The 22139-nt window shown below is 42.6% G+C and overlaps 1 protein-coding gene across 2 annotated transcripts; it reads right to left on the bottom strand.

Moving 5' to 3' along the window:
- Nucleotides 1-3118: 3118 nt before the first annotated feature.
- On the bottom strand, nt 3119-22084 carry C13H9orf43 (chromosome 13 C9orf43 homolog). Of its 2 annotated transcripts, none has more exons than XM_054520481.2 (14): nt 21765-22084; nt 19123-19322; nt 18876-19011; nt 13596-13653; nt 11545-11645; nt 10166-10202; nt 9255-9427; nt 8427-8577; nt 7669-7726; nt 7292-7401; nt 6980-7067; nt 4490-4566; nt 3765-3828; nt 3119-3555 (listed from the first exon to the last, which is right to left on the bottom strand). In XM_054520481.2, the coding sequence occupies exons 2-14, from the start codon at nt 19271-19273 to the stop codon at nt 3341-3343; spliced, it is 1419 nt and encodes a 472-aa protein (XP_054376456.2). In that variant the 5' UTR covers nt 19274-19322; nt 21765-22084; the 3' UTR covers nt 3119-3340. The 2 variants fall into 2 exon arrangements, with proteins under 2 accessions (XP_054376456.2, XP_009243047.3); XM_009244772.4 differs by having other exon boundaries at nt 21628-21807.
- Nucleotides 22085-22139: the final 55 nt, after the last annotated feature.

The following is a 22139-nucleotide window of genomic DNA, read 5'->3' as shown; positions in this document are numbered from 1 at the left end:
TTATATTAAATAAATGTGTGTGCTATTCTCTTGCTAATCTGTCCTTTGCTATAGATGTCTCTGTCATTAACCTAGCAATAAGTGAGAAAAGAAATCTTTCCTCTGTCCCCAGCAACACTATCAATAAAGGCGAAACACTCCAAAAAAGAAAAAGAAAATAATAAGAAATCCACTAAAAAACTGTCAAAACTAAGTAACAAGGTAAGTAATGTTGCTGGATACACAATCAATATACAAAAATCAGGCAAAGATCATTATTGGCCACTAAGACCACAGAAGACACACCCAGACATTAAGGGCCTCCTGATGGAAGAACATAATGCCGTCTATGAAATTTTCTTGCAAAAAAAAAAACACCATGAAGCAGCTCAAGCCTCTGGATCTAACAGTTTGCAGGAAATAAAGAGAATGAAGAAACGTGTTAAACAACACCATGAGGATGCAACTGGCAAAATCAAGAATGTAGGAATCTACAGACCAAACAACCCAGTTTCTTCAGCAAATAAATTGCAAGAAAAGAAAAATGAAAAAGGAGAAAGTGGGACCTATAGATTAAAGAATTTTAGGGGCCAGGTGGCTCCCACCTGTAATCCCAGCACTTTGGGAGGCCAAGATGGGAGGATTACTGGAGCCCAGGAGTTTGAGACTAGCCTGGGCAACATAGCAAGACCCCATCTCTACAAATAATAATTTAAAAAAATTAGCCAGGCGTGGTGGCGCATGGCTGTGGTCCCAACAATTTGAGGCAGGAGGATCACCTTAGCCCAGGAGGTCGAGGCTTCAGTGAGCCGTGATCGTGCCACTGCACCCCAGCCTGGGTAACAGAGTGAGACCCTGTGTCAAAAAAAAAAGAAAGAAAGAAAGAAATTTTTGAGATATCAACCAAATACAATTTATGGGCCTTATTTGGATTCTAGTTTGAAGGTATCAACTGTGAAAATAAATTAATAATAGAGGGAAATTTGAATTTGCCTGGATATTTGATATTAAACAGCTATGATTAATTTTTGTAGTTATTTTTAACACTTTTCTTTCAGAAGTGTATGCTGAAATATTTATGGATAAAATGACCTTTGCTTCAAATAACCTTGTTCAGGATGGGGGTATATGTATATGAAACAAGATTGGTCATAAATTGATAATTCTTAGGTAATGGACACATGGGAGCTCATTAACTTTTGTATGTTTCCAATTTTCCTGATTATAAAAAACATGGAGCCAGCATCCCTGGGACCCACATTAATCAATTACAGAGGAAGACAGACAGCACACCAGGAAGGAGAGGAAGTCAGACTCGGGTTAAATATGATGATGAATAACCTACCATTGTTTCTGGAGAATAAGGTGAGAGAACAGCAGAGTGGAATAATGAAAAGAGCTCTGACCTAGTACTAGGAGACCCAGATTCCAGCTCAGCCCCACTTCCCAGCTCATGAGCTCAGTCAAGACAAATCCCCTCTTTGAGCCTTGCTATCCTTACCTTTAAAATGGGGCTGCAAATTAATGATCTCTACATTGTGGGGTTAAATTCTTCCTCCTTAAAATTTGTCCCAAATGATGGCTCTGGGCAGTCCTAATGTTTTGCAGGACTCAGGATAAGTGTACAAAAACAGGTCTACTAACCATGTCTGAACATTTAAAAACTATAAATTAAGCTAACAAATTGTTAAATAAAACATGTTCTAACTTGCTACCTTGAACAGTATACCTTCATGATCTAGAAAGCCAGGTTCATTCAAAATCCACAGATTCCTTGAGGTTCCACACTAACATGCAGCACTAGAAGAACCAGTCCTCACTTCTCATCCCCATGATCCCATCCTTACTGGGAAAGGCCACAAATGCTGATACCCCAGTCTATCTGCCCAAGCTCTGGGCACATCCCTCTCCAAATACCTTCCTCTTACCCCTTGAACCCAGCAGCACACACACTGGTGGGATAGTCCACTCTTGGGAGGATGGACCCACAAAAGACGCCTGCAGAAGCCATGGAAGTAGGCAAGAGGCCACTGGGCAGGGAATTCCAGGGTTCCAAATACCAGGAACAAAGTCTAAAAGGGGAGTCACAGACTCTAGCTAGGTGTACATCCACTTGGCTCTGCAGATTTCTCTGCCATGAGGGGCAGCACAGCCAGAACACCAGAGGACTTTCTAAAGCACAGGGCCAAGGGCCTTCCTTGCCCAGATCTAAGATACTGAATACATCAAAGTTTCATTATATTATTCTCTTTCCTTTTACGTAATTTTGAAATTTTTACTACATTAAATCTTTTTAAGAACTAAAACATGAAAAAAAAAACCTCCAAAACCAAGTTAGAGGTTCCCTGAGACTCTGAAATTCTGAGCCTTTATGAGCATCACTGAAACTTTCCTGCAGACTCAGTTCCTTAGAAATTAGAGCTTTTCACCGGGTGCGGTGGCTCACACCTGCAATCACAGCACTTTGGGAGGCTGAGGTGGGCGGTTCACCTGAGGTCAGGAGTTCGAGACCAGCCTGACCAACATGGAGAGACCCCCGTCTCTACTAAAAATACAAAATTAGCCAGGCATGGTGGCGTATGCCTGTAATCCCAGCTACTCGGGAGGCTGAGGCAGGAGAATCGCTTGAACCCGGGAGGCGGAGGTTGTGGTGAGCCGCAATCATGCCATTGCACTCCAGCCTGGGCAACAAGAACGAAACTCCATCTCAAAAAAAAAAAAGAAAAAAAGAAAGAAACTAGAGCTTTTGGCTGGGCACAGTGGCTCATGCCTGTAATCCCAGCACTTTGGGAGGCTGAGGAGGGAAGACTGCTTGAGCCTAGGAGCTCAAGACCAGCGACACAATGAACATTATTTGATAACAATGTAGATCCCATCTCCAAAAGAAACCATTTCTAGGGAATGAGAGAAAAATTTAGGGAGCATCATGGCAGCTCCCATGAGCCAAATTCAGCCTCCTACAACTGGAAACCTTTCAGAGCTTCAGAGATAAGAGTGACCTAGAAAACAGATACCAAGAAACATCTTTCCCTTCCTCCTAGAAACAGAAAATGAGTCTTTTGATTGAGAAGCAGTTGTGTTTAATCACCAAAATTATTCTGACCCTAATGGAAAAGAAATAATCTAAATCTAAAAGGGCTGGGGATTTTTCTCCTACATTTATTTTAGAGGCAAGTAGAGGTGAACAAAGAAAATGGAATCCCTAAGCTCAGAGCTCAGGCCCTGGTAAAGGTTCCAGAGAGCAGAAGCCCCTCTCCTCTTGCCCTTATGTGAAACGTTGCTGCCCTCAGGATACCAGCCATCCCACTTTGCAACACGGCTGCCCCAGGGAATGCCTTCAGTCTATTCCTCCAGAGGCTTCTCACTCTGCCCCAGAGGACTGGTCCTCCTCATCCTCATCATCAGTGTCCTGAAGAATCCTAAGTAGTTTGAGCTCAGAGTTCCAGCCTGTTCTAGCCATAATTTCTGAAAAGTTAAAGGAGATCTTCTTTCGCCTGGCAGCCTGGGCTTCTGGCACAGCTTCCACCGGAGCACTAATGTCCTTGTTAGTGGGTTCTGTTTCATACAATTCAGGACCTAAAAGAAGATGCAGTCATTAATTGCACCTGTAAACTTCTCTCAACTACAACAGATGGAGGACAGAAAAGGAAAAATGGGGTGTTTTTTAGGACTTCTCTGAGATAGAGGAACTGTGCCTTCAGGGAGGTAAACTATCCTGGTCAACACAGGTTCAACTCCCCCTCTCCTCAGTCACTTACTAAGGTTCCTCTACTCTAGTAACTTACTTTTTACACTGTGGTGGAAATCCGCATGGTCATAGTAGTTCATCTTTGGTCTCTCTGTGGAATCCTGAAATTCATTGGGGTATAAGGAAATTTGAATCAAGACTTTAGGAAACTAAAAGAATTTTTCTAAAAGATGCTTTTCTTGGAGAAATTAACATCTAAGATGAGCCAGAGACCCACCTCTTGGGTCTGAAGAGAAGCTTGTATCACACGTTCTTTGCCCTCCATGCTGTACAAATGAACCTAGAACCACTCCTTCCCATTCCCTGCAGCCAACTAAGGGCAGACGGCCTCCAAAGAGGCTTCCAACAGTTCCTCCCATTCTGGTATGCACATGCGGTTCCTCCCATCAGGAGATAGGGCCTATTTATTCTCTTATTTACTCTCTGGGATGGACTTGTGACTTCTTTGGCCAAGAAAATGTGGCACAGGTAACACTGTTTTAGTTCCAGGCCCATCCCTTAAGAAACTGCTTTCATGAGACTACTATGCTATCAAAAAGCCCAAATAAGCCACATGCAGAGGCCTCAGGAAGGAAAACCAGCAAGTTGGCCAACAGCCTCAGCCCAGCTGCATTAAGTGACTTCAAGCAGGAGAAGAACAACTGTCCAGTCAACCCACAGAATCATTAGAAATAACAAATCATTATGGTTAAGCTTTGGGGTTGTTACATAGTAATAGATAACTGAAACTGGGTCCTAGCAGAGGCCTTGGTACACTCTCACCTGTTTCAAAGTGGTTCCTTTTTCCATCTGCTGCTGCTGCTTCATGTCACTGTTCTGACCTGGCAGAGTTCTGTAACCTAGTAACCAAAGAGTCCATTCAATCTTCCTCTTATTACCATATCATACCCTATTTGGGGGCTTCTAGGTGACCCCTAGTCTACAAGTGACTCCGCATCCAGGAAAAGACAAGACCTTGATGGCAGGTAAAACGTAGTTAGACCGTCTGAGTTCTACTTGAGATTCTGCTCACCTGGGACTGTAACTTCATCTATTACAGAATTAGAGATTACGCTCAAGTGTGTGTTAAAAGACCCAGGATTCCTCCAAGAAACCCTAATGTACTTTTTCACAGCGTATGAATACTCCTCTTACCAGAATGTGACTCATCTTCTTGCACCATCCCTCATGTACCCACAAACAAAGCAAAAACAAAAACCTCTAGTTTTATGTTTCTTTTGCATCAGCTGCTTCCCCAAATAGTCCCTAGGTAGATTCATTCACTCTTTTCTCAATCTCCCTTTCCCTAAACAAACATCTTCCAAGCTGCCACCAGAGGTATTATGCTAAATTATAGCATTTCCATCGACTCCCTACCAGCACTGGTTCTCACCTTAGCTGTACACTGGGAGAACTGAAGAGCTTTAAAAAACAAACAAACAAACAAAAAACGCTGAGGCCTAGTTCCTACCACCAGAAATTCTGACTTAATAGCTGGGACACAGTCTGAGTATTAGAGTTTTAAAAGCTTCTTGGCCAGGTGCAGTGGCTCACGCCTGTAATCCCAACATTTTGGGAGGCCGAGGCAGGCAGATCACCTGAGGTCGGGAGTTCGAGACCAGCCTGACCAACATGGAGAAATCCCGTTTCTACTAAAAATACAAAAACTTAGCCAGGCGTGGTGGTGCATGCCTATAATCCCAGCTACCGGGAGGCTGAGGCAGGAGAATTGCTTGAACTTGGACCCAGAAGGTGGCGGTTGTGGTGAGCCGAGATTGCATCATGGCACTCCAGCCTGGGCAACAAGAGCGAAACTCCGTCTCAAATAAATAAATAAATAAAAGCTCACAATTGGTCTTAGTGTACAGTCAAGGCGGAGCACCACTGGCCTGGATGATAAAGGTCAAATGACTTAGCAGTCCATACAAGCCCCTGCCTACCTCTTTGGTGTGATAGACCACTCTCCCTTAAATACCCAACCCCACAACCACACTCAACTGCTCAGTGTTTTCTGAGCAGCTATGATCCTCCTAGATGCCTTTGCACAGGCTATTCCCTCTCAAGAGTTCTTTTCCATATCAGGAAAACTCCCACACATACTCAAGATCCAATGCAAAAATCATCTCTTCCATAAAGCCTTTCTCAACTCAGTGAGGTCAGGCCACTGCTCTATGAACATGCCTCACAGAGGCACCCCAGTCACCCAAGCAAAACTGCTCCTATTGGAGGCATTGGGAAGGGGTACGAAAGGCACCAGAATGGAATTCAGGGGAGTGGTAGTGGTCACCCTAGATGGAGTGCTAACCTTGGATACATTACCTCCTGCCCAGGGCCAAGCCCTGATTCTGTCCACCTCCCATAAGAAGGGCAGGAACCTTTTAACCTTCAGTTAGAGCAGATCACTGGCATCAGACAACTAAGTGAGATGGGAAGGAAAGCAAGAGGGCAACATCCTTCTCAGGAAACCTCGTCTCAGCCCTCCCAGTGCCCCAGGATTGGAGAGCTCTTTCTGAAGATTAAACAGTTGTTTTCATATTAAAGTCAGCAATGTCCAGTCTGAGAAGGGCACAACGATCCTCCAAAGTTTGGGGGATTCTTTCTCCCTCCTCCCATTCTCCACTCAAGTTGAAAAATTTTGGAGGGAAAGTGGTAAGTATATGCCTGAGCTCAGACATAATAACGACTCCAAAAAAGGGAGATGTCCATTCTTGTGTCCAGCATGAGCACTGGAGCAAAAGAACTGCCTGACAAGAGTTGGCTCCCTGACTCCTGGATGGGGCTAGACAATGTATTGATTTTAACGTGAGGCTCCGGAGACTCTCGACCTTGTGGCAGGAAGGTTAGGGGGCCCCGGCGCTCTGCTTCCTTAGAACTCTTTTGGGGTTCTAGTGAGGGGCCCCAGCTCTCCCTGCCTCATTGGACAATGGGCCCTCAGGGTTTTCTCTTCAATAACCTGGGCTTGCTCCTCTCCTGATCCTCAAAGTGCTCTGCCTTTTCTAAGGTAGAACCTGAGGAAAAGATGACTGTGATCATATTCATGGTCATCTTTCAAGCCCTCATGTGAAGCAGACATCTGGCTCAGCTTGTTTGTTTAGCAAATTTATGAGGGAAGGATGGTGCATGAGAGACCAGACAGACAAGCATTCCAAGAAACTCTGAGTGCCTGACAAAGGCAGGTCTCAAAATGACAAGAGCAAGTTTAGCTTTTCCTGCCCTCAGATACCTACCTGTCAGGGATCCTATCACCCCCAACCAAGCATATATTCCCCTTACCATAGAGAGGGCCATGAATGGTGGTAACTGGATGTTTATGTGAAGTGCTCTGGCTCCCTGGATCACTCTTGGCTTTCTTTTTAGCCTCCTGAAACCCACATCAGGAGGAACAAATTAGGATTTTTGGAAGTAAAGAAAACTTTTTTCAAAAGGAATATCAAAAAGAAGGAATTTAACATCTACAACCAGACAAGAACTTTATATCTATAACCAGATAGAAAAAAAGGAGACTCCCACCTTTCATACATCCCTTCCCATTCCAGGCTGTAGCTACCTCTCCCAGTCCCAGCAAGCCCCTCACTGCCACTCTACCTGTTTCTTAATAGGTGTTTTCACCTTCCTCTGTTGCTGCTGCTGCTGCTGCTGCTGCCGCTGCTGCCACTGCTGCTGTCGCTGCTGCCACTGCTGCTGTTTCCTGTAACCTGGTGACCAGAGAGCCAGCTTGATCCTCTTCTAACAGCCCCCTCTCTCCCACTGGAATGCCTGCTGTGCCTTCCTTCACAATGGTGACTCCCTGGTAAGGACCAAGTCAGAGAGGCTGCTTCCTGAAACTATTGTTTCCTGAGTTCTACATGTGACCCTGTATGACTGTGGCCACAAATATAACTGAATTGGACCATGTTAAAGTATGAGAAATGTGGGCTAACAGAAAATGGTGCTTAGAGATCCAGCAGCAACAGCAAATCTACCTTCTGTCTTCAGGTTATGTAATTTCTTCAAACGTTCGGGATATCGCAGTGCTGGACTCTGGAGAAAGAAAAAAGAAAATGAAAAGCTCTACTGCAGGTCTTTCCCTTTCTCCAAATGTATCCCCCAAATGCGTTTATTCATCCAGTCAACAAGCACATTTTAAGAACCCAGTGTTTTGCAGCATTGTACCAGGGGCTACGGAAGAAGGGAAAAGGTGTGGGGAACAAAGTGCAGAAGAAATAGAGAACATGGCCAGGCATGGTGGCTCATGCCTGTAATCCCAGCACTTTGGGAGGCTGAGGTGGGCAGACTACCTGAGCTCAGGAGTTCGAAACCAGCCTAGGCAACATAGTGAGACCCTGTCTCTACAAAAAATTAAAAATTAGCCAGCCATGGTGGCGCACACCTGTAGTCCCAGCTACTCTGGAGGCTGAGGTGGGAGGATGGCTTCATCCCAGAAGGTCAAGGCTGCAGTGAGCCATGATCAACCACCGCACTCCACCCTGGGTGACAGAGTGAGACCCAGTCTCTCAAAAAAGAAAAAAAAAAAGAAGAAAGAAATAGAGAACATTGCTCTCTCAACACTTCCCTATCGACTGGCTTTTACCTACATAGAGCCCAGCCTTCTCTGGGGCATGGGTTCAGAGTGGAAAGGCAGAAGAGAGATAAGGAATAGAATGTCAACTTTTCCAGATTTGAGGAGAGATGGGTTTGAATTTTCACATAGGCTTCTTCCCTGCTGCTTCCTAGCTCTTACTTCCAGGGTGAGGCGGTGTATAGATAGAAACATCTTAGAAGAAATCGCACTGTCAGGTCGGTTCTTTTCCAAGGGAAGATTCTTTTTCATCATGGCCAATTTTATCTTCATCTCCGGACAGAGCATGGTTTGCTTTCCACCTGGCAAAAGTCTGAAGGGGACAGAGGACAGCCAGACAGTCAGCAACAGCTCCTCCTGGAAAGCATAGCTGAGGAGAAAGAGATGTAAAGGGCTCCAAGAAAACTCCACTTTGGGTCTGAAAAGGCCTGTACCAACAAGTGCTCATTTGGTAACACCTTTCTGATGCAACTACGATCATCATGGCTGCATATACTCAGTGCTGATTCTATGTCAGGCTCATGTGCTTTTACGACACCTTACAACACCTGAGAACAGATATTATTCCCACTTTGCAAATGAGGAAAATGAAACTTTAAGAGGCTAAATACATTACCAAAATTCATATAGCCAGTTAAGTTTCAATGTAAAATTCAAAGGTCATCTCACTGCAGACCACATATTATGCCTACCACTTATTCATAATTCACCCATAAAAAGAAGAGAGTGATAGTGCCTACCTCCTAGTGCAAATTTAAATGAAAGTACATGTGATGTGCCTAGCACAGGGCCAGGCAAATGGTAAGTGTGACAAATGGTGGTGGTTATGATGGTCATCCCTGCCTGTTGGTAAGTCCAAGAGTTCAGTAAACAAATTGGGGTGATAGTTTTCTCCCAGTCCTACTCAGAAAAAGCACACTGTTTAGACCCATCCCAGCTTCAGTAAAAAGCAGGTGCTCTGGCTCTCCCACAGACCTACATGATACTTACTCCTTCAGTAGATCCTGAGGTAACGCTTCAGATTGAGCCCAGAGAGGTAGGAAATCTGAACTGAATTGTTCAGACAATTGCACTGGGGTTGGGGGAGGCACAATCATCCCTGGTGTTCCTACTCGTGTTTCTGCGGACTGATTTCCAGAGAGACCCAGAAATGACTTGCTTTTCTGGAAGAGAAACAATGGAAAGAATTCTCCAAAGCACTCTTTTTAGCCTAGTCCTTTTCATCAACATTCTAGCCTCTCGACACCACCCTGACATGTACTCCAGCCATGGTTGCCTCCTCTGAACGATGAGGGACGCCACATGTTTCCCTCTCAAGCTCCCAACTCTATTGTTGTATTCAGATCAAACAGGGATTCGTTGTTTTGTTTAATTTTCCAGAAAGGTCATTCATTTACTCACTCAACAAACTGAACAAAAATTTATTGTCTAATTATGTGTCAGGCACAGGGCTAGGGATGGGGATTCAGCAATGAACAGAATGAACCAAGACACTACTCTCATGGACATAGCAGTCTTACAGTGACTTATCCAAGGTCACATTTACCCATAAATGGTACAATTAGAATTAGAAGCCCAGGTCTTATAACTCCTAGTCCATTGAAATTCTATCTCATCACATTGGGGATTTGTTTTTAATTGACCAAAAACTCCCCCTGAACATGCAACAGTTCCCCCTACTATCTCAAGGTGCTCTTCATCTCCCTACAGGGAGGAGACAGAAAAAAGGAGTCTCTGAATAGAGAATGGTTTGGTTAATTATTCCTAAAGAAGGGTTTTCTTTAGCAGATTTGGATCATTTCAGGAAAGAACGGGGGTAAGGTGGAGGAGACCTGAAAGGAAAACAAAATAAACTCTACATAGCAATATTATAAAGGTTTGCACAAAAACATCAAACTCACCACTGCCGAGTTCTTTCTTTTCTTCTTCCCATGCTGGCTGGAGAAAAACAAAACAAAACAAAACATGCTTCTCAGCTGGACTTGAAATAAGAATAAGCATAACTTATTCCCAGATAGCTTAAACAGAAGCTCCAAGGATATTTGTGAATGATGACCACAAAGATTCCTATCTTTGATCAGTACTCGAAAATAGCTGGTTGGGAACCCAGCAGTAACTGCTGCCCAAGTACCTTCTGCTAAAAAGACCCCCCATCCTCATATCTAAATTAGGTTTCCCATTATTCTCTCAAGCAATCCAGTTATCTACTTTCATAGCATGAATCCAAATTAGAAATGATATATATAGGTGTGGTTATGTCTGTAATGGCTGACTCCCCCTGACAAGGCTCCAACAGGACAGGGACCAAATCTATTTGGTTCACTAAATCCTCACTGCTTGACACAAAGATGTTTCGTAAGAAGTATTTTTCGCTCTGACCTCTTCCTCCTTGCCTGGGACATGGATATGATAGCTGGAGCTCTAGTAGCCAACTTATACCTTAAAAGCACCCATGAAACTCCTTAGAAGTTGGAATCCATGGGCTAAGGATGATGGCCCAAAAAGCTAGAAGGAGCTCTGGTTTCTAATTATCTCATGGAGCTCACATGCCCTAGCCTGCCTACTTCTGAGCTTCTTTCACACGAAAGGAAATAAATCCTTATGGTTGTTTTTCATTTGTTTATACCATATACACACACACAAATGCATATATATAGAGAGAAGCACCCACAGGATTATTTTTTAAAAAGAAAAACAAAATGAAATACAAAGAAGTTCTTAAGTTTCATCATCTCTAAATGTCACTTAAGAACCTGAAAGCCTCAAGGATCAGGAAAGAAGAACCAAACACTTTCCCCATGGTTGTCAATATTAGCAAGCCTTTCGGCCTTCACCAAATAATCTTTGTCACACTCTGTTTTGTACACAAGTCCTATATGCTATCGCTTTTGTACACTGCACTAGGCCCTGGGGTTGAGAACAGACATTCACATGCTTCACTGAGAACTTTTTCGCTTGTTGCAAGTGGCTAATAAGAAAAACTAAGAGAGAGCATTTATTTCTTAGTCAAGGCTTATAAGTAAGTTGAGCCTTATCTTGTATGCTATTTACTGCCATGTAAAATTTGATATGGAGAAGTCCCACAGCATGAATCTCAAAATGCATTACATTAAAATTCCAGTGTAGCAAAAGGCAGATGCAAGAGACCACGACCTTCTCTGCTTGGCCTCCTGCTACTTGCAATGAGCTGGCTAAATGGGAGATCACAAAAAGGAGGCCTGCAGAAGACATCAGGGATTTATAGAGTCAAAGTCCTCTGAGTTCCAGATATGATACTCACCTCACATGTATCTCTGTTTCTTCTGGGATCCACAATACAACCATATTTCTAACATCTTCAGGGCAGGGAAGTTGCGTCTCATTCAAATTCAACACTGGAAGCTAAGAGAAAGATATAAAGCCTATGTATGGCTTGAGGTGCTAAGCCCTATATCAGATTAAGGATATGCTAAGCAAAGAGTTCGGTGGCACAGAAGATGATTTTAAGTTTCCCATCTCCAAGACATCTTCATAATATTCTCCCAAAAAAAAACAGACTACTCCATCAAATATCAGTATAGGTATCTGCAAGAGTGAGTATTAATAAGCAAATAATCTCCCCTGCTTCCCTGTGCCATCAGGGTAGCATTTAGCAACTCCCAATCCGATCCCACATGAGGCTGCCCTGGGGCTTACCTACAGGAACATTACTTATCCTGCCCACTCCACTCCAAAGACTTAGATCCTGCAGACATTACAATCTGCAGTTTGGGAGCAGGAAGAGAACTTATAGAAACAGAAGCAAGGTGTTTTCTTTTACAGTCTGACTACAATTATAGGCATTTATATAAAAGTCAAAGGCTAACTCTTCTCACATTTAGCTATTTAGGATCCTAGAACACTAGTGCTCAAGGAAATCTTGTAAATCACCTAGTCCATATTCCTGGTAAGATACACACACGAAAAAACTATTCAAAATAAGGTTGTCCCTGTGAAGACAAACTGATGGACTTGGAGGTAATAGGAGAGATTCCTTTTCATTATAAATCCTTTAATGCTTTTTGAATTTAAAAATCATCTTCATACATTATCTCTTCAAATAATTAACTTAAAATAATTTAATCTAGGCCAGGCATGACAACTCATGCACTTTGGTAGACAGAGGTAGGAGGATTGCTTGAGGCTGGGAGTTTGAGACCAGCCTGGGCAACATAGTGAGACCCTGTTTCTACAAAAAGTTTTTAATTAGCCAAGTGTGGTGGTGTGTACCTGTAGTCTCAGTTACTCAGGGGTCTGAGGCAGGAGGATGGTTTGAACCCAGGAGTTTGAGGCTACAATGAGCCATGATCTTATCACTGCACTCCAGCCTGGGTGACAGAGAAAGACCCTGTCTCTTAAAATAATAATAATTATTATTATTGTTGTTATTATTATTTAATCTAATCCTCTTGTTCTAAAGAAGTCAAAGAGGTAAAGTGATTAATCAATTCATCCATTCAAAACCATCTACCATCTCAGTTCCTTATACTCTCCACTACACATGATATTGAAAAGTGAAACATCTCAAGAAAAAAATAAAAGGCATCCAGTAGGACTGCAAAGAATAGTAAATCTCTCTTTACTGTAGTTAAGTAGGAGGGTTTTTTCTTCCTAAAGTTCTAATTTAGCTCTACCCCTAACTAGCTGTGTGCTTTAGCTAATCACTTCCCATCTCAGTTTTATCACCTGCAAGATATATAAGATAGATGTGGTCTATCAAACCATTGTAGTGTTCTTCAAACTGCAATTGCAACTTATTCATAGGTCATAAAATCAAATTTTTTGAATCACAGACCACATTGTTTAAAAATGAAATAGAATAAAACAGAATAGGACAGAAAATATTAGAGTACATAACTCATAGTTAGGGTAAGGATTGTTCCATGATATTTTTGTTGTAAAATCTATTTCTTACTGTAGATCACAGCTAAACAGTTTGTAAGTTATCAGATGAGATGATCTTAAGGCCTATCTGGGTCTGCCATTCCAGCATTCCAGTTTCCCTGATTATGAGATGACAATATTTACTGAGTAGCTGAACATGTTCTACGCAGGATAGAGACAGAAAATTCTCACCTACACCAAACCTATACAAATAGATCCCACTGGCTTCTAGGATTTCTGAAAATAATATGGCATGTAGATAGCACAGAGTCTAACATACAGTAAGGGCCCAATATTAGATGGTTACTATCAACATTACTGTTCAGATTATAGTCCTCCTGAGGAATAATTTCAAATAAAGGCAGAATAGTTTATTTCCACTAGTAAAGAAAAAATGTTGAAGAAGTACTTTTAAAATCTGTGACTTACTTTGGGAAGTCTATTAGTACAGTGGATCAAACTTTTGTCAGGTAAACCCTTCGGAGGCCTAAAAAACGAGTTCCACACATAAAACAGAAATACAAAAGACTTATTGGAATGATAACGTTAGTGCTATGAGGAAATCCTTCTACTTATCTACAGAAAACCTTGGGCTTAATGCTTACCAAATGAACGTAGGATCTCACCATATCCTTAAGTTTTGTTTGTTTTTCCTGGAACAGCTCCTAAACAGACATTGCACACGGCAAATACTTCAAAACTATTTGTTTCATCAAACAGAATTCATAGCCTACTCTTCTCTCCAACTAGAGACAGTTATATCACCATCAATAAAAGTTTATTAAGTACTTTGATGCAGATGCTCAAAATATGTTAAATAAACAAAATGCGGTATATACAAACAATAGAATATCATTCAGCTTTTAAAAGTCATGAAATTCTGATACAGTAGTCCTTTATCCATGGTTTCACTTGCCCACAGTCAACTATGATCTGAAAATAGGTGAGCACCTATAAGTAAGGTATTTTGAGAGAGAGACAGAGACCACAAGAGACGATATTCACACCATGAGTTTTTATCACAGTATATTTTAATTGTTCTATCTTATTGTTGTTCATCTCTTACTGTACCTAACTTATAAATTAAACTTTACCATTGGTATGTATGTATATGTAAAAACAGAGTAAATATAGGGTTTGGTACTTTCACAGTTTCGGGCATCCACTGGGGGTCTGAGAATTTATTTCCTGCAAATAAGGGGGGACTACAGTATATACTACAACACTGGAAACATTATACTATGTGAAATAAGCCAGACATAAAAGGACAAATGTTGTGTGATTCCACTTATATGAGGTACTTAGAACAGGCAAGTTCATAAAGACAGAAAATAGAATAGAGATTACCAGAAAGTTCATAAAGACAGAAAATAGAATAGAGGGGCTGGGAAGAGGAGGGAATGGGGAGTTACTGTTAATGGATACAGTTTTTGTTTGACATGATGAAAACATTCCGGAAATGAATAGTGCTGATGGATGTACAACATTGTGAATGTACTTAATGCCAATGAATTTTACACTTAAAAACGGCTAAAATGGTCAAATTTTGTTATGTGTATATATACCACAGTAAAAAACTAATATCCTTATGTTTTCATATCACTTGCTATTTTTCTTATTTTTTAAAAGACATGTTACATGCATGGATGAATGAATAACGTAAAGGGGTAAATGATAAAGACCTTTAGGGATGATAGTGGAATTTAAAAACAAAACAAAGATAAAGACCTAACACTCAGCCTGCTTTATGAAGTCCTACATGACACAGACTCCTGCTTCCTGTTTCTACTGCAGCTCCCCAGCCTCATCTCTGACCACTCTTCCATTCCTGCTCTATGTTCTAGGCACAATGAACTATTTTCCTGATACAGATAGAATTTCCTCTTGCCCCCAAGCCTTTGCATATGCTATTCCTACGGTTTAGAACTCGCTTCCTGCCAACCTCCCACCTACAACCCCCAATTTCACTAGACTGCTCAGACTTCCAGTCTAGGCACAGATGCCACTTACACAGAAGACAGTGCCCTGGCTTGGGAACCTTTCTGGTGTTTCCACACACCATGGGGTGGTCCTCTCATGACACTCATTATACGGCCTGCTTATTTCTTTGCCTCCCCAACTAGGCTGAAAGTCCCTTGAGGGTAAAGACTGTATGTTGTTTACTGTTGTATCCCAGCATTCACCACAGTGGCCCCCACTAAAATACAGTTGTGAATTGAATGACTAAACAAATGTCATGGCCCCTGCTTTCAAAGGGCCTAAAATCCAGCTAGACAAACAGGAGATAAACTTAAAAATATCAATAAGCATGTCAGGGACTGAAGTACTGGGGGTAGTTTGGAAGAGAGAGTATCAGAGGCTAGTGGGAAATGAGGAAACTCAACCTTGACAGAAGAAAAGGACCATATTCTCTCAATCAACAAATACTTATTATGTTTCCACTAAATGCCATGCATTGTTGAAGACATAGGAGACAGAGCAGCCAACAAAAGAAACATATGGTCCCTGCTCTTGTAGGGACTGATATTCTCATGAGAGGCGGCAAACAAATCAAAAAAATCATTTCAGATCAGAAAAACTGAAGAAAAATGATGCTTGGTTAAATGACGATGAGGGTGTAAGGAAATTTTAAATAGACTGGTTGAGGAAGACTTCTGTGAAAAAGCAACATTTAAGCTTAAACTCAATGACCGAAAGGAATTAGCTGGAAGGATCTAGGGCAGTATTTCTCAACGAGGGGGCAATTTTGCCCCCAGGGGACATCTGGTAATGTCTGGAGGCGTTTCTGGTTGTCATAACCGGAGGTAGGGTACTATTAGTATTCAATGGGTAGAGGCCAGGGAAGTAGCTAAAATAAGACAGCCCCAAAGGACAAAGAATTATCTGGTCCAAAACGTCAATAGTGTTTAAAAAAAAAAAAAAAAAAAACTTAGTTGAGAGAAAAAGTGTTCTACTCAGAAGAAACAGTAGGGCCATAAGCCCTGGGGTGGAAGGTGTGGCATAGATGAGGAATTGAAAGAGCAGTGTGGCCGGAGCCTACTCAACAAGGAAGGGAGAAATGCGAGATGAGGTCCAGTAGGAAGGCCAGATCTCGTAGGGCCTTACAGGCCAGGAAAGGGACTTAATGAAGTGACAGGAAGGAAGAGGGCCTTTACGGTTTAGGAAACCGCATGACAGAAAAGCACAATCAGAAAACCAGTCTCGCCAGAGGAAAAGTTGGTGTCAAGAAGAGAGGACTCTGATTAGAGGAGCCAGACAGTAAAGAGAGAGGCCACCAGTCCAGAGTTGGGAGGTTTGAGTCTGTTCTCTAGTAAACAAAGTTCTGATAAACGGGCTTTTCAAGCAAGGAAATGAACAAAGCAATATTTTTGGAAGATTAATCTGTTGGCCATATGTAAAATAGCTTCATGGAGAAAAGGCAGGGAAATCAGTTCAGAAGCCACTGCAAAAACCCACCATGTCATGAGGGACTGGTCTCCGACAAAGAGTGTTGAGCAGAAAGCAAGACACACTGAAGGAAGAAGGCGTGGAAACAGGGAAATGACTAGAGGAGGCAGCTCTCTCACAGCTCTGCGCTATACACGGTGGGCATGGCAGGGGCGGAGTGTGTCCCTGGGTATGAATGTGAAGCATATCATAGGTCCTGACTGAGAAACACCGCTGTTTAACCAGAGTTAAAGTCCTAGAGAACATGAAAATAGTCATACCTCTTCCTATACTATTGTTAGCCAAAGAGAAATCATCAGGGGCTACTTAAATGGAACAAGAGAAAAGAAACTACTATAAGAGCCACCACTGGTGCTTTGATTCCAGGTAACAAAGTCTTCGAATTTTTTAAGTCTAAGTTTTCCACAGATACCTGTCCCTTGGTTTCATGTATCAGCAAGCACTCATCGGGTACATAGACATTGTAGGAGACTCAAGAAAAGAAAAAGAAAAGCCCTGCTTTTTCCTTTAGGAGCTTACAAATAGTTTCATACCTAAAAATAAAATATTATTATAGAAAGACAGGGGCCGGGCATGGGGGCTCACGCCTGTAATCCCAACACTCTGGGATTACAGGATAACCCCTTTACGTTATTCATTCATCCATGCATGTAACATGTCTTTTTAAAAATAAGAAAAATAGCAAGTGATATGAAAATATAACGATATGAGTTTTTTACTGTGGTAAATATATACATAACAAAAATTGACCATTTTAGCCATTTTTAAGCATACAATTCATTTGAGCTCACGAGTTCGAGACCAGCCTGGGCAACATGGCAAAAACCTGTCTATACAAAAAATCCAAAAATTAGCCAGGAGTGGTGGCGCCTGCCTGTGGTCCCAGCTACTTGGGAGGCTGACGCTGGAGAATCACTCGAACCCAAGAGGTGGAGGTTGCAGTGAGCCGAGATGGTGCCACTGTACTCCAGGCTAGGCAACAAAGTAAGACCCTATCCCCCACCAAAAAAAAGGAAATAGAAAGACAGGGTTGGGCATGGTGGCTCACACCTGTAATTCCAGCACTTTGGGAGGCTGAGGCAGGTGGATCACTTGAGGTCAGGAGTTTGAGACCAGCCTGGCCAACATGGTGAAACTCCGTCTCTACTAAAAACATAAAAATCAGCCACGCATGGTGGTGCACGCCTGTAATTCCAGATACTCGGGAGGCTGAAGCATGAGAATTGCTTGAACCTGGGAGACAGAGGTTGTGCCATTGCACTCCAGCCTGGGTGACAGAGTGAGACTCTGTCTCAAAAAAGAAAAAAGAAAGACAGCATATATGGACAGTTTTCTGTCCATACATACAGATGCTGTTAAGATGGGCTGAATTGTGTCCTCCCAAAATTCATCTGTTAAAGTCCCAACTAGTACTTCAGAATTTGACTGTATTTGGAGCTATGGATTTTAAAAAGTTATTAAGGTAAAAATGAAGTCACATGAGGGGGCCCTAACCCAGTAAGACTGGTGTCCTTGTAAGAAGAAATTAAGACACAGACACACAGAGGGAAGACCATGTTAACACATAGGAAGAGGGGCTCAGTATGGTGTCTCACGCCTGTAATCCCAACAATTTGGGAGGCCAAGCAGGAGGATCACTTGAGGCCAGGAGTTCAAGACCAGACCAGGCAACAAAGCAAGACCTCATCTCTAATAAAAGTAAAAAAAAACAAAAATTAACCAGGCGTGGTGGTGCACACTTGTAGTCCTAGTACTTGGGAGGCTGAGGTGGGAGGATCGCTTGAGCCCGGAAAGTTGAGGCTGCAGTGAGCTATGATCGCACCATTGCACTCTAGTCCAGCCTGGGTGACAGGGTGAGACCCTGTCTCAAAAAAAATAAATAAAAAGGACACAGGGTATAAAAAATTACCATCTACAAACCAAGAGTGGTCTCAAAAGTAAACAGTCTTGGCAACGCCTTGATATTGGACTTCTGGCCTCAAGAATTATAAGAAAATAAATTTTGTTGTTTAAGGCACCCAGTCTATGGTATTTTGTTATGACAGCCCTACCAAACCAATATACCTCCCAAATTAACCAATTCCTAGAGCACAAGCAGGAAGGGTTTCTTTCTGTTTCCCACTGCCTATTCACCACTTCTTTAACCCAATTGGTATTTTCTTTTTAATTTAGCTTTCTCAAAGTATACTAATGGATAACGAAAATCATAATCCAGAATTCTGAGACAATAGGCTGTTAAAGGAAGATTCCATGATAATTTACCTGCCATGAAATTTGGAGTAAAACTTTGAACTCCGAGACAATAAAGAATGGGCCTTAGTAAAGGTACATTCTGGTAAATGACGAGGTGCAAAGCAGGAATCTGAGATGTCTACCACGGTGAGCACTGGGAGTTTATCTAAGGCAGACCAGAAGAAAACATGTTAACCTGCTGCCTGGAGAAAGGGAGCCACATACGTAAATACATTAAGGACCTCATGAGGGAGAGGACAGAAGCTGGCTAATTCACCTTCAGCATCCAGGGGAGTTTTGCAGGATGAGCCAAGGATTCGAGGATGGCCCCTCTCAATGCGGCGGATAGTTGCCCAGCATTGTGGGTGCTGACAAACAGCCAAGCCACAGGTGGTTTCATCCCACTGGCTCTCATCTGGCAAGTCCATAGCTAAAAATGGTTTAGGCCAAAGGCCAACCCTGCAGCACTCTAGTCCTCTGGAAAATCAACAACTACATAATTAGGGAGTATTATACGTTAACCATACAGTCCAGATCTTAATTTGAACTCACAGTATAAAATATTTCTATTGAACCTATATAGGTAAATGATGGCCACAAAATAATTAAAGATTGGGTAACAAGCAAGTATGAAAATATCTCAGCACAAAGTAGAATGGCAAGAGTTTGAGAGCAGAATGACTTCAGGTCTCGTAATTGGCTATTTAATAGTTGAGTGACCTGGGACTTAACCAGTCTGAGCCTGTTGCCTCCACTGTAAAATGAGGATAAGCTTATTTCACAGGGTCATTATAAAAATTAGTTAATGGATATTAAAAGCCTGGCATATTGTTCCAAATAAATATTTGCATCCTTTCCTTTTCCCCTTCGTTAGTCATCAGGGAGAAGATGCCACCATCTCCAAAAAGCATTATCAAATTATGACCAAAGTAGTCACAGAAGTGTCTTAGAAGGCCCAAATTCCTGGAAGACACGTTTCATTTTCCAATGTGCTTCAGTTCCCATGCAGGCAGATAAAATACCCACCAGCAATGAATGTGTTTGCTCAAATAGCAAATCACTAGACACTCCTAGTTGCATCAGAGGCCATTAGCTTTTCATTCACTGGCCATATGGCCTTTGACAAGTGACTTCACACCTCTCCTTCAAGTAGGGGGAGGGGTCTTGACTTGGTGTCTCAGGTTTGTAACCACAGCACTTTGGTAGGCCAAGATGAGTTACCCCCTCTCCACAAAAAATAATAAATAAAATAAGCAGAAAGAGGGGAATCCCTAAGTAGGACTGCAGAAGCATTAAATGAGATAATGTACTTTTATTCACGGGAGGTGTTCAATAAATATTATCATCTTTTCCTTTCTAGAGGTGTTTTAGGCAATCACTAACTACCACCTTATCCCTAAGAACTTTTTAAGGACAGTGTCCATTTCTTTCTTTTATTCAACATATTTATTGATTACTAAATATGTGAGGGGACCTGCTTTGGACATGAACAGTAATAAACAAACTCCCTGTTCTAAACAGTTTTAGAATTTAGATCAAAGATAAACTATCAGCCTGGCATTGCACCTGGCCTATTACTTGTTTTGTTTGGCTGGCACTTTGAATCAATTTTAAAATTGAAATAGCCCACAATGTCCAGATTTCTGGCTCCTTTTAGAGACCAAAATACTTGACAACACTGGGACCAACTCCAGTTGAAGAGCAACTGACTATCGCTAAGCAGCCCTGACGGTTTCAGCCAGGTCTGTTCTATCCAAGCGGAGTTCCCCCACCAGACCTTATGGTCTCTAATTGAAGCACTTTCAGTTGCCATTTATCATAGCATTTGCTCTTTTGTTTTAAAATATTTCTCTATAATCAGGCTTCTATTGAAAGCAAGAAAACTACAGGGCGACTTGGGACCGCATGCTTGACGGGAAAAAAAAGCAGCATTAATTCTCAGTGGGAGGCTGGGCGTGGTGGCTCACGCCTGTAATCTCAGCACTTTGCAAGGCCGAGGGCGAATCACTTGAGCCCTGGAGTTCGAAACCAGCCTGGGCAACATGGTGAAACCCTGTCTCTACGAAAAATACAAAAAATTAGCTGGGTGTGATGGAACGCACCTGTAGCCCCAGCTATTTGGGGTTGAGGTGGGAGGACCACCTGAGCCAGGGAGGTCGAGGCTACAGTGAGCCGAGACCGTGCCGCTGCACTCCAGCCTGGGGGACGGAGTGAGATCCTGTCAAGAAATTTTAAACATTAAAAAATAAATAAAATCAGTGGGAGTGAGAATTTCTACGAACTTAATATAAAAATAACTTTAAAACAACTTAAAACGCCATTGCGCCGGGCGCGGTGGCTCGCGCCTGTAATCCCTGCACTTTGGGAGGCCGAGGCGGGCGGATCACGAGGTCAGGAGATCGAGACCATCCTGGCTAACACGGTGAAACCCTTTCTCTACTAAAAATACAAAAAAATTAGCCCGGCGTGGTGGCGGGCGTCTGTAGTCCCAGCTACTCCGGAGGCTGAGGTAGGAGAATGGCGTGAACCCGGGAGGCGGAGCTTGCAGTGAGCCGAAATCGCGCCACTGCACTCCAACCTGGGCGACAGAGTGAGACTCTGTCTCAAAAAAAAAAAAAAAAACGCCATTTCAAAACCTTGAGAATGGTTTTAACTGGAAAAGATGTATGACGAACAATTTAACTGAAAAATAAATACAATTTTAACACGGTTTGTTTTTGAAAGCGAATGTGATGTTGCATTCTTCATACAATGAAAAGGCTGCTTCTCGCCCTTTCGTTACCTGCCCAGCCCGAATTGGCTCCTGAGACCTAATCAGACGCATCTCTATATGGCCAGCATTATCTCTGGGCTGCCTAAATAGTTCGCGTTAAAAACAAACAACAACAATAAAATGTAAATAACACTCAGTCTTAGTACCATTATTACAAAGATGTGAGGGGCGAAAAGATTAAAAATGAACATCAACTTCGGTAGAGAAGGAAAAAGATTGCCCGCTCCATTCCAGGAAAGAAAAAAGAAAGTGGGAGAATCTGATTACGACGGGCTGAGGTCCTGTGACAGCAAAGCAGATTCCAAACCACTTAGGGTTGCTAAATCAAGTGGTAAAACCTGGCCCCTTACGGCGCGGTGAGGAGATTAACGGACCCGGCGGGCCAGAGCCTGCCTCGCGTCCTAAAGGGACCCGCCCAGCTGAGTCAGCCACGCCTGCGTCTCCCACACGCTACGCCCGGCCGCGCCGTCGCCAAGCAGCGGCGCAGAGCACCATGGGAAACGGACGGAAGCTCCATTGAG

Source organism: Pongo abelii, chromosome 13, assembly GCF_028885655.2.
Source record: "Pongo abelii isolate AG06213 chromosome 13, NHGRI_mPonAbe1-v2.0_pri, whole genome shotgun sequence".
Lineage (NCBI taxonomy): Eukaryota > Metazoa > Chordata > Mammalia > Primates > Hominidae > Pongo > Pongo abelii.
Note: the sequence above shows the minus strand (reverse complement) of the source record. Positions and strands in the feature narration are given on the sequence as shown.

Bases quoted from the DNA above. Each gene is read 5' to 3' on its own strand.
- C13H9orf43 (XM_054520481.2), bottom strand. From the start codon at position 19,273: ATGGACTTGCCAGATGAGAGCCAGTGGGATGAAACCACCTGTGGCTTG. The intron at 7,727-8,426 runs GTAAGAGCTAGG...TTCTTTCTCCAG, and splicing joins TACACCGCCTCACCCTGGAA to AGTCCAGCACTGCGATATCC. The intron at 4,567-6,979 runs GTAAGGGGAATA...TTTGGTTACTAG, and splicing joins CATTCATGGCCCTCTCTATG to GTTACAGAACTCTGCCAGGT.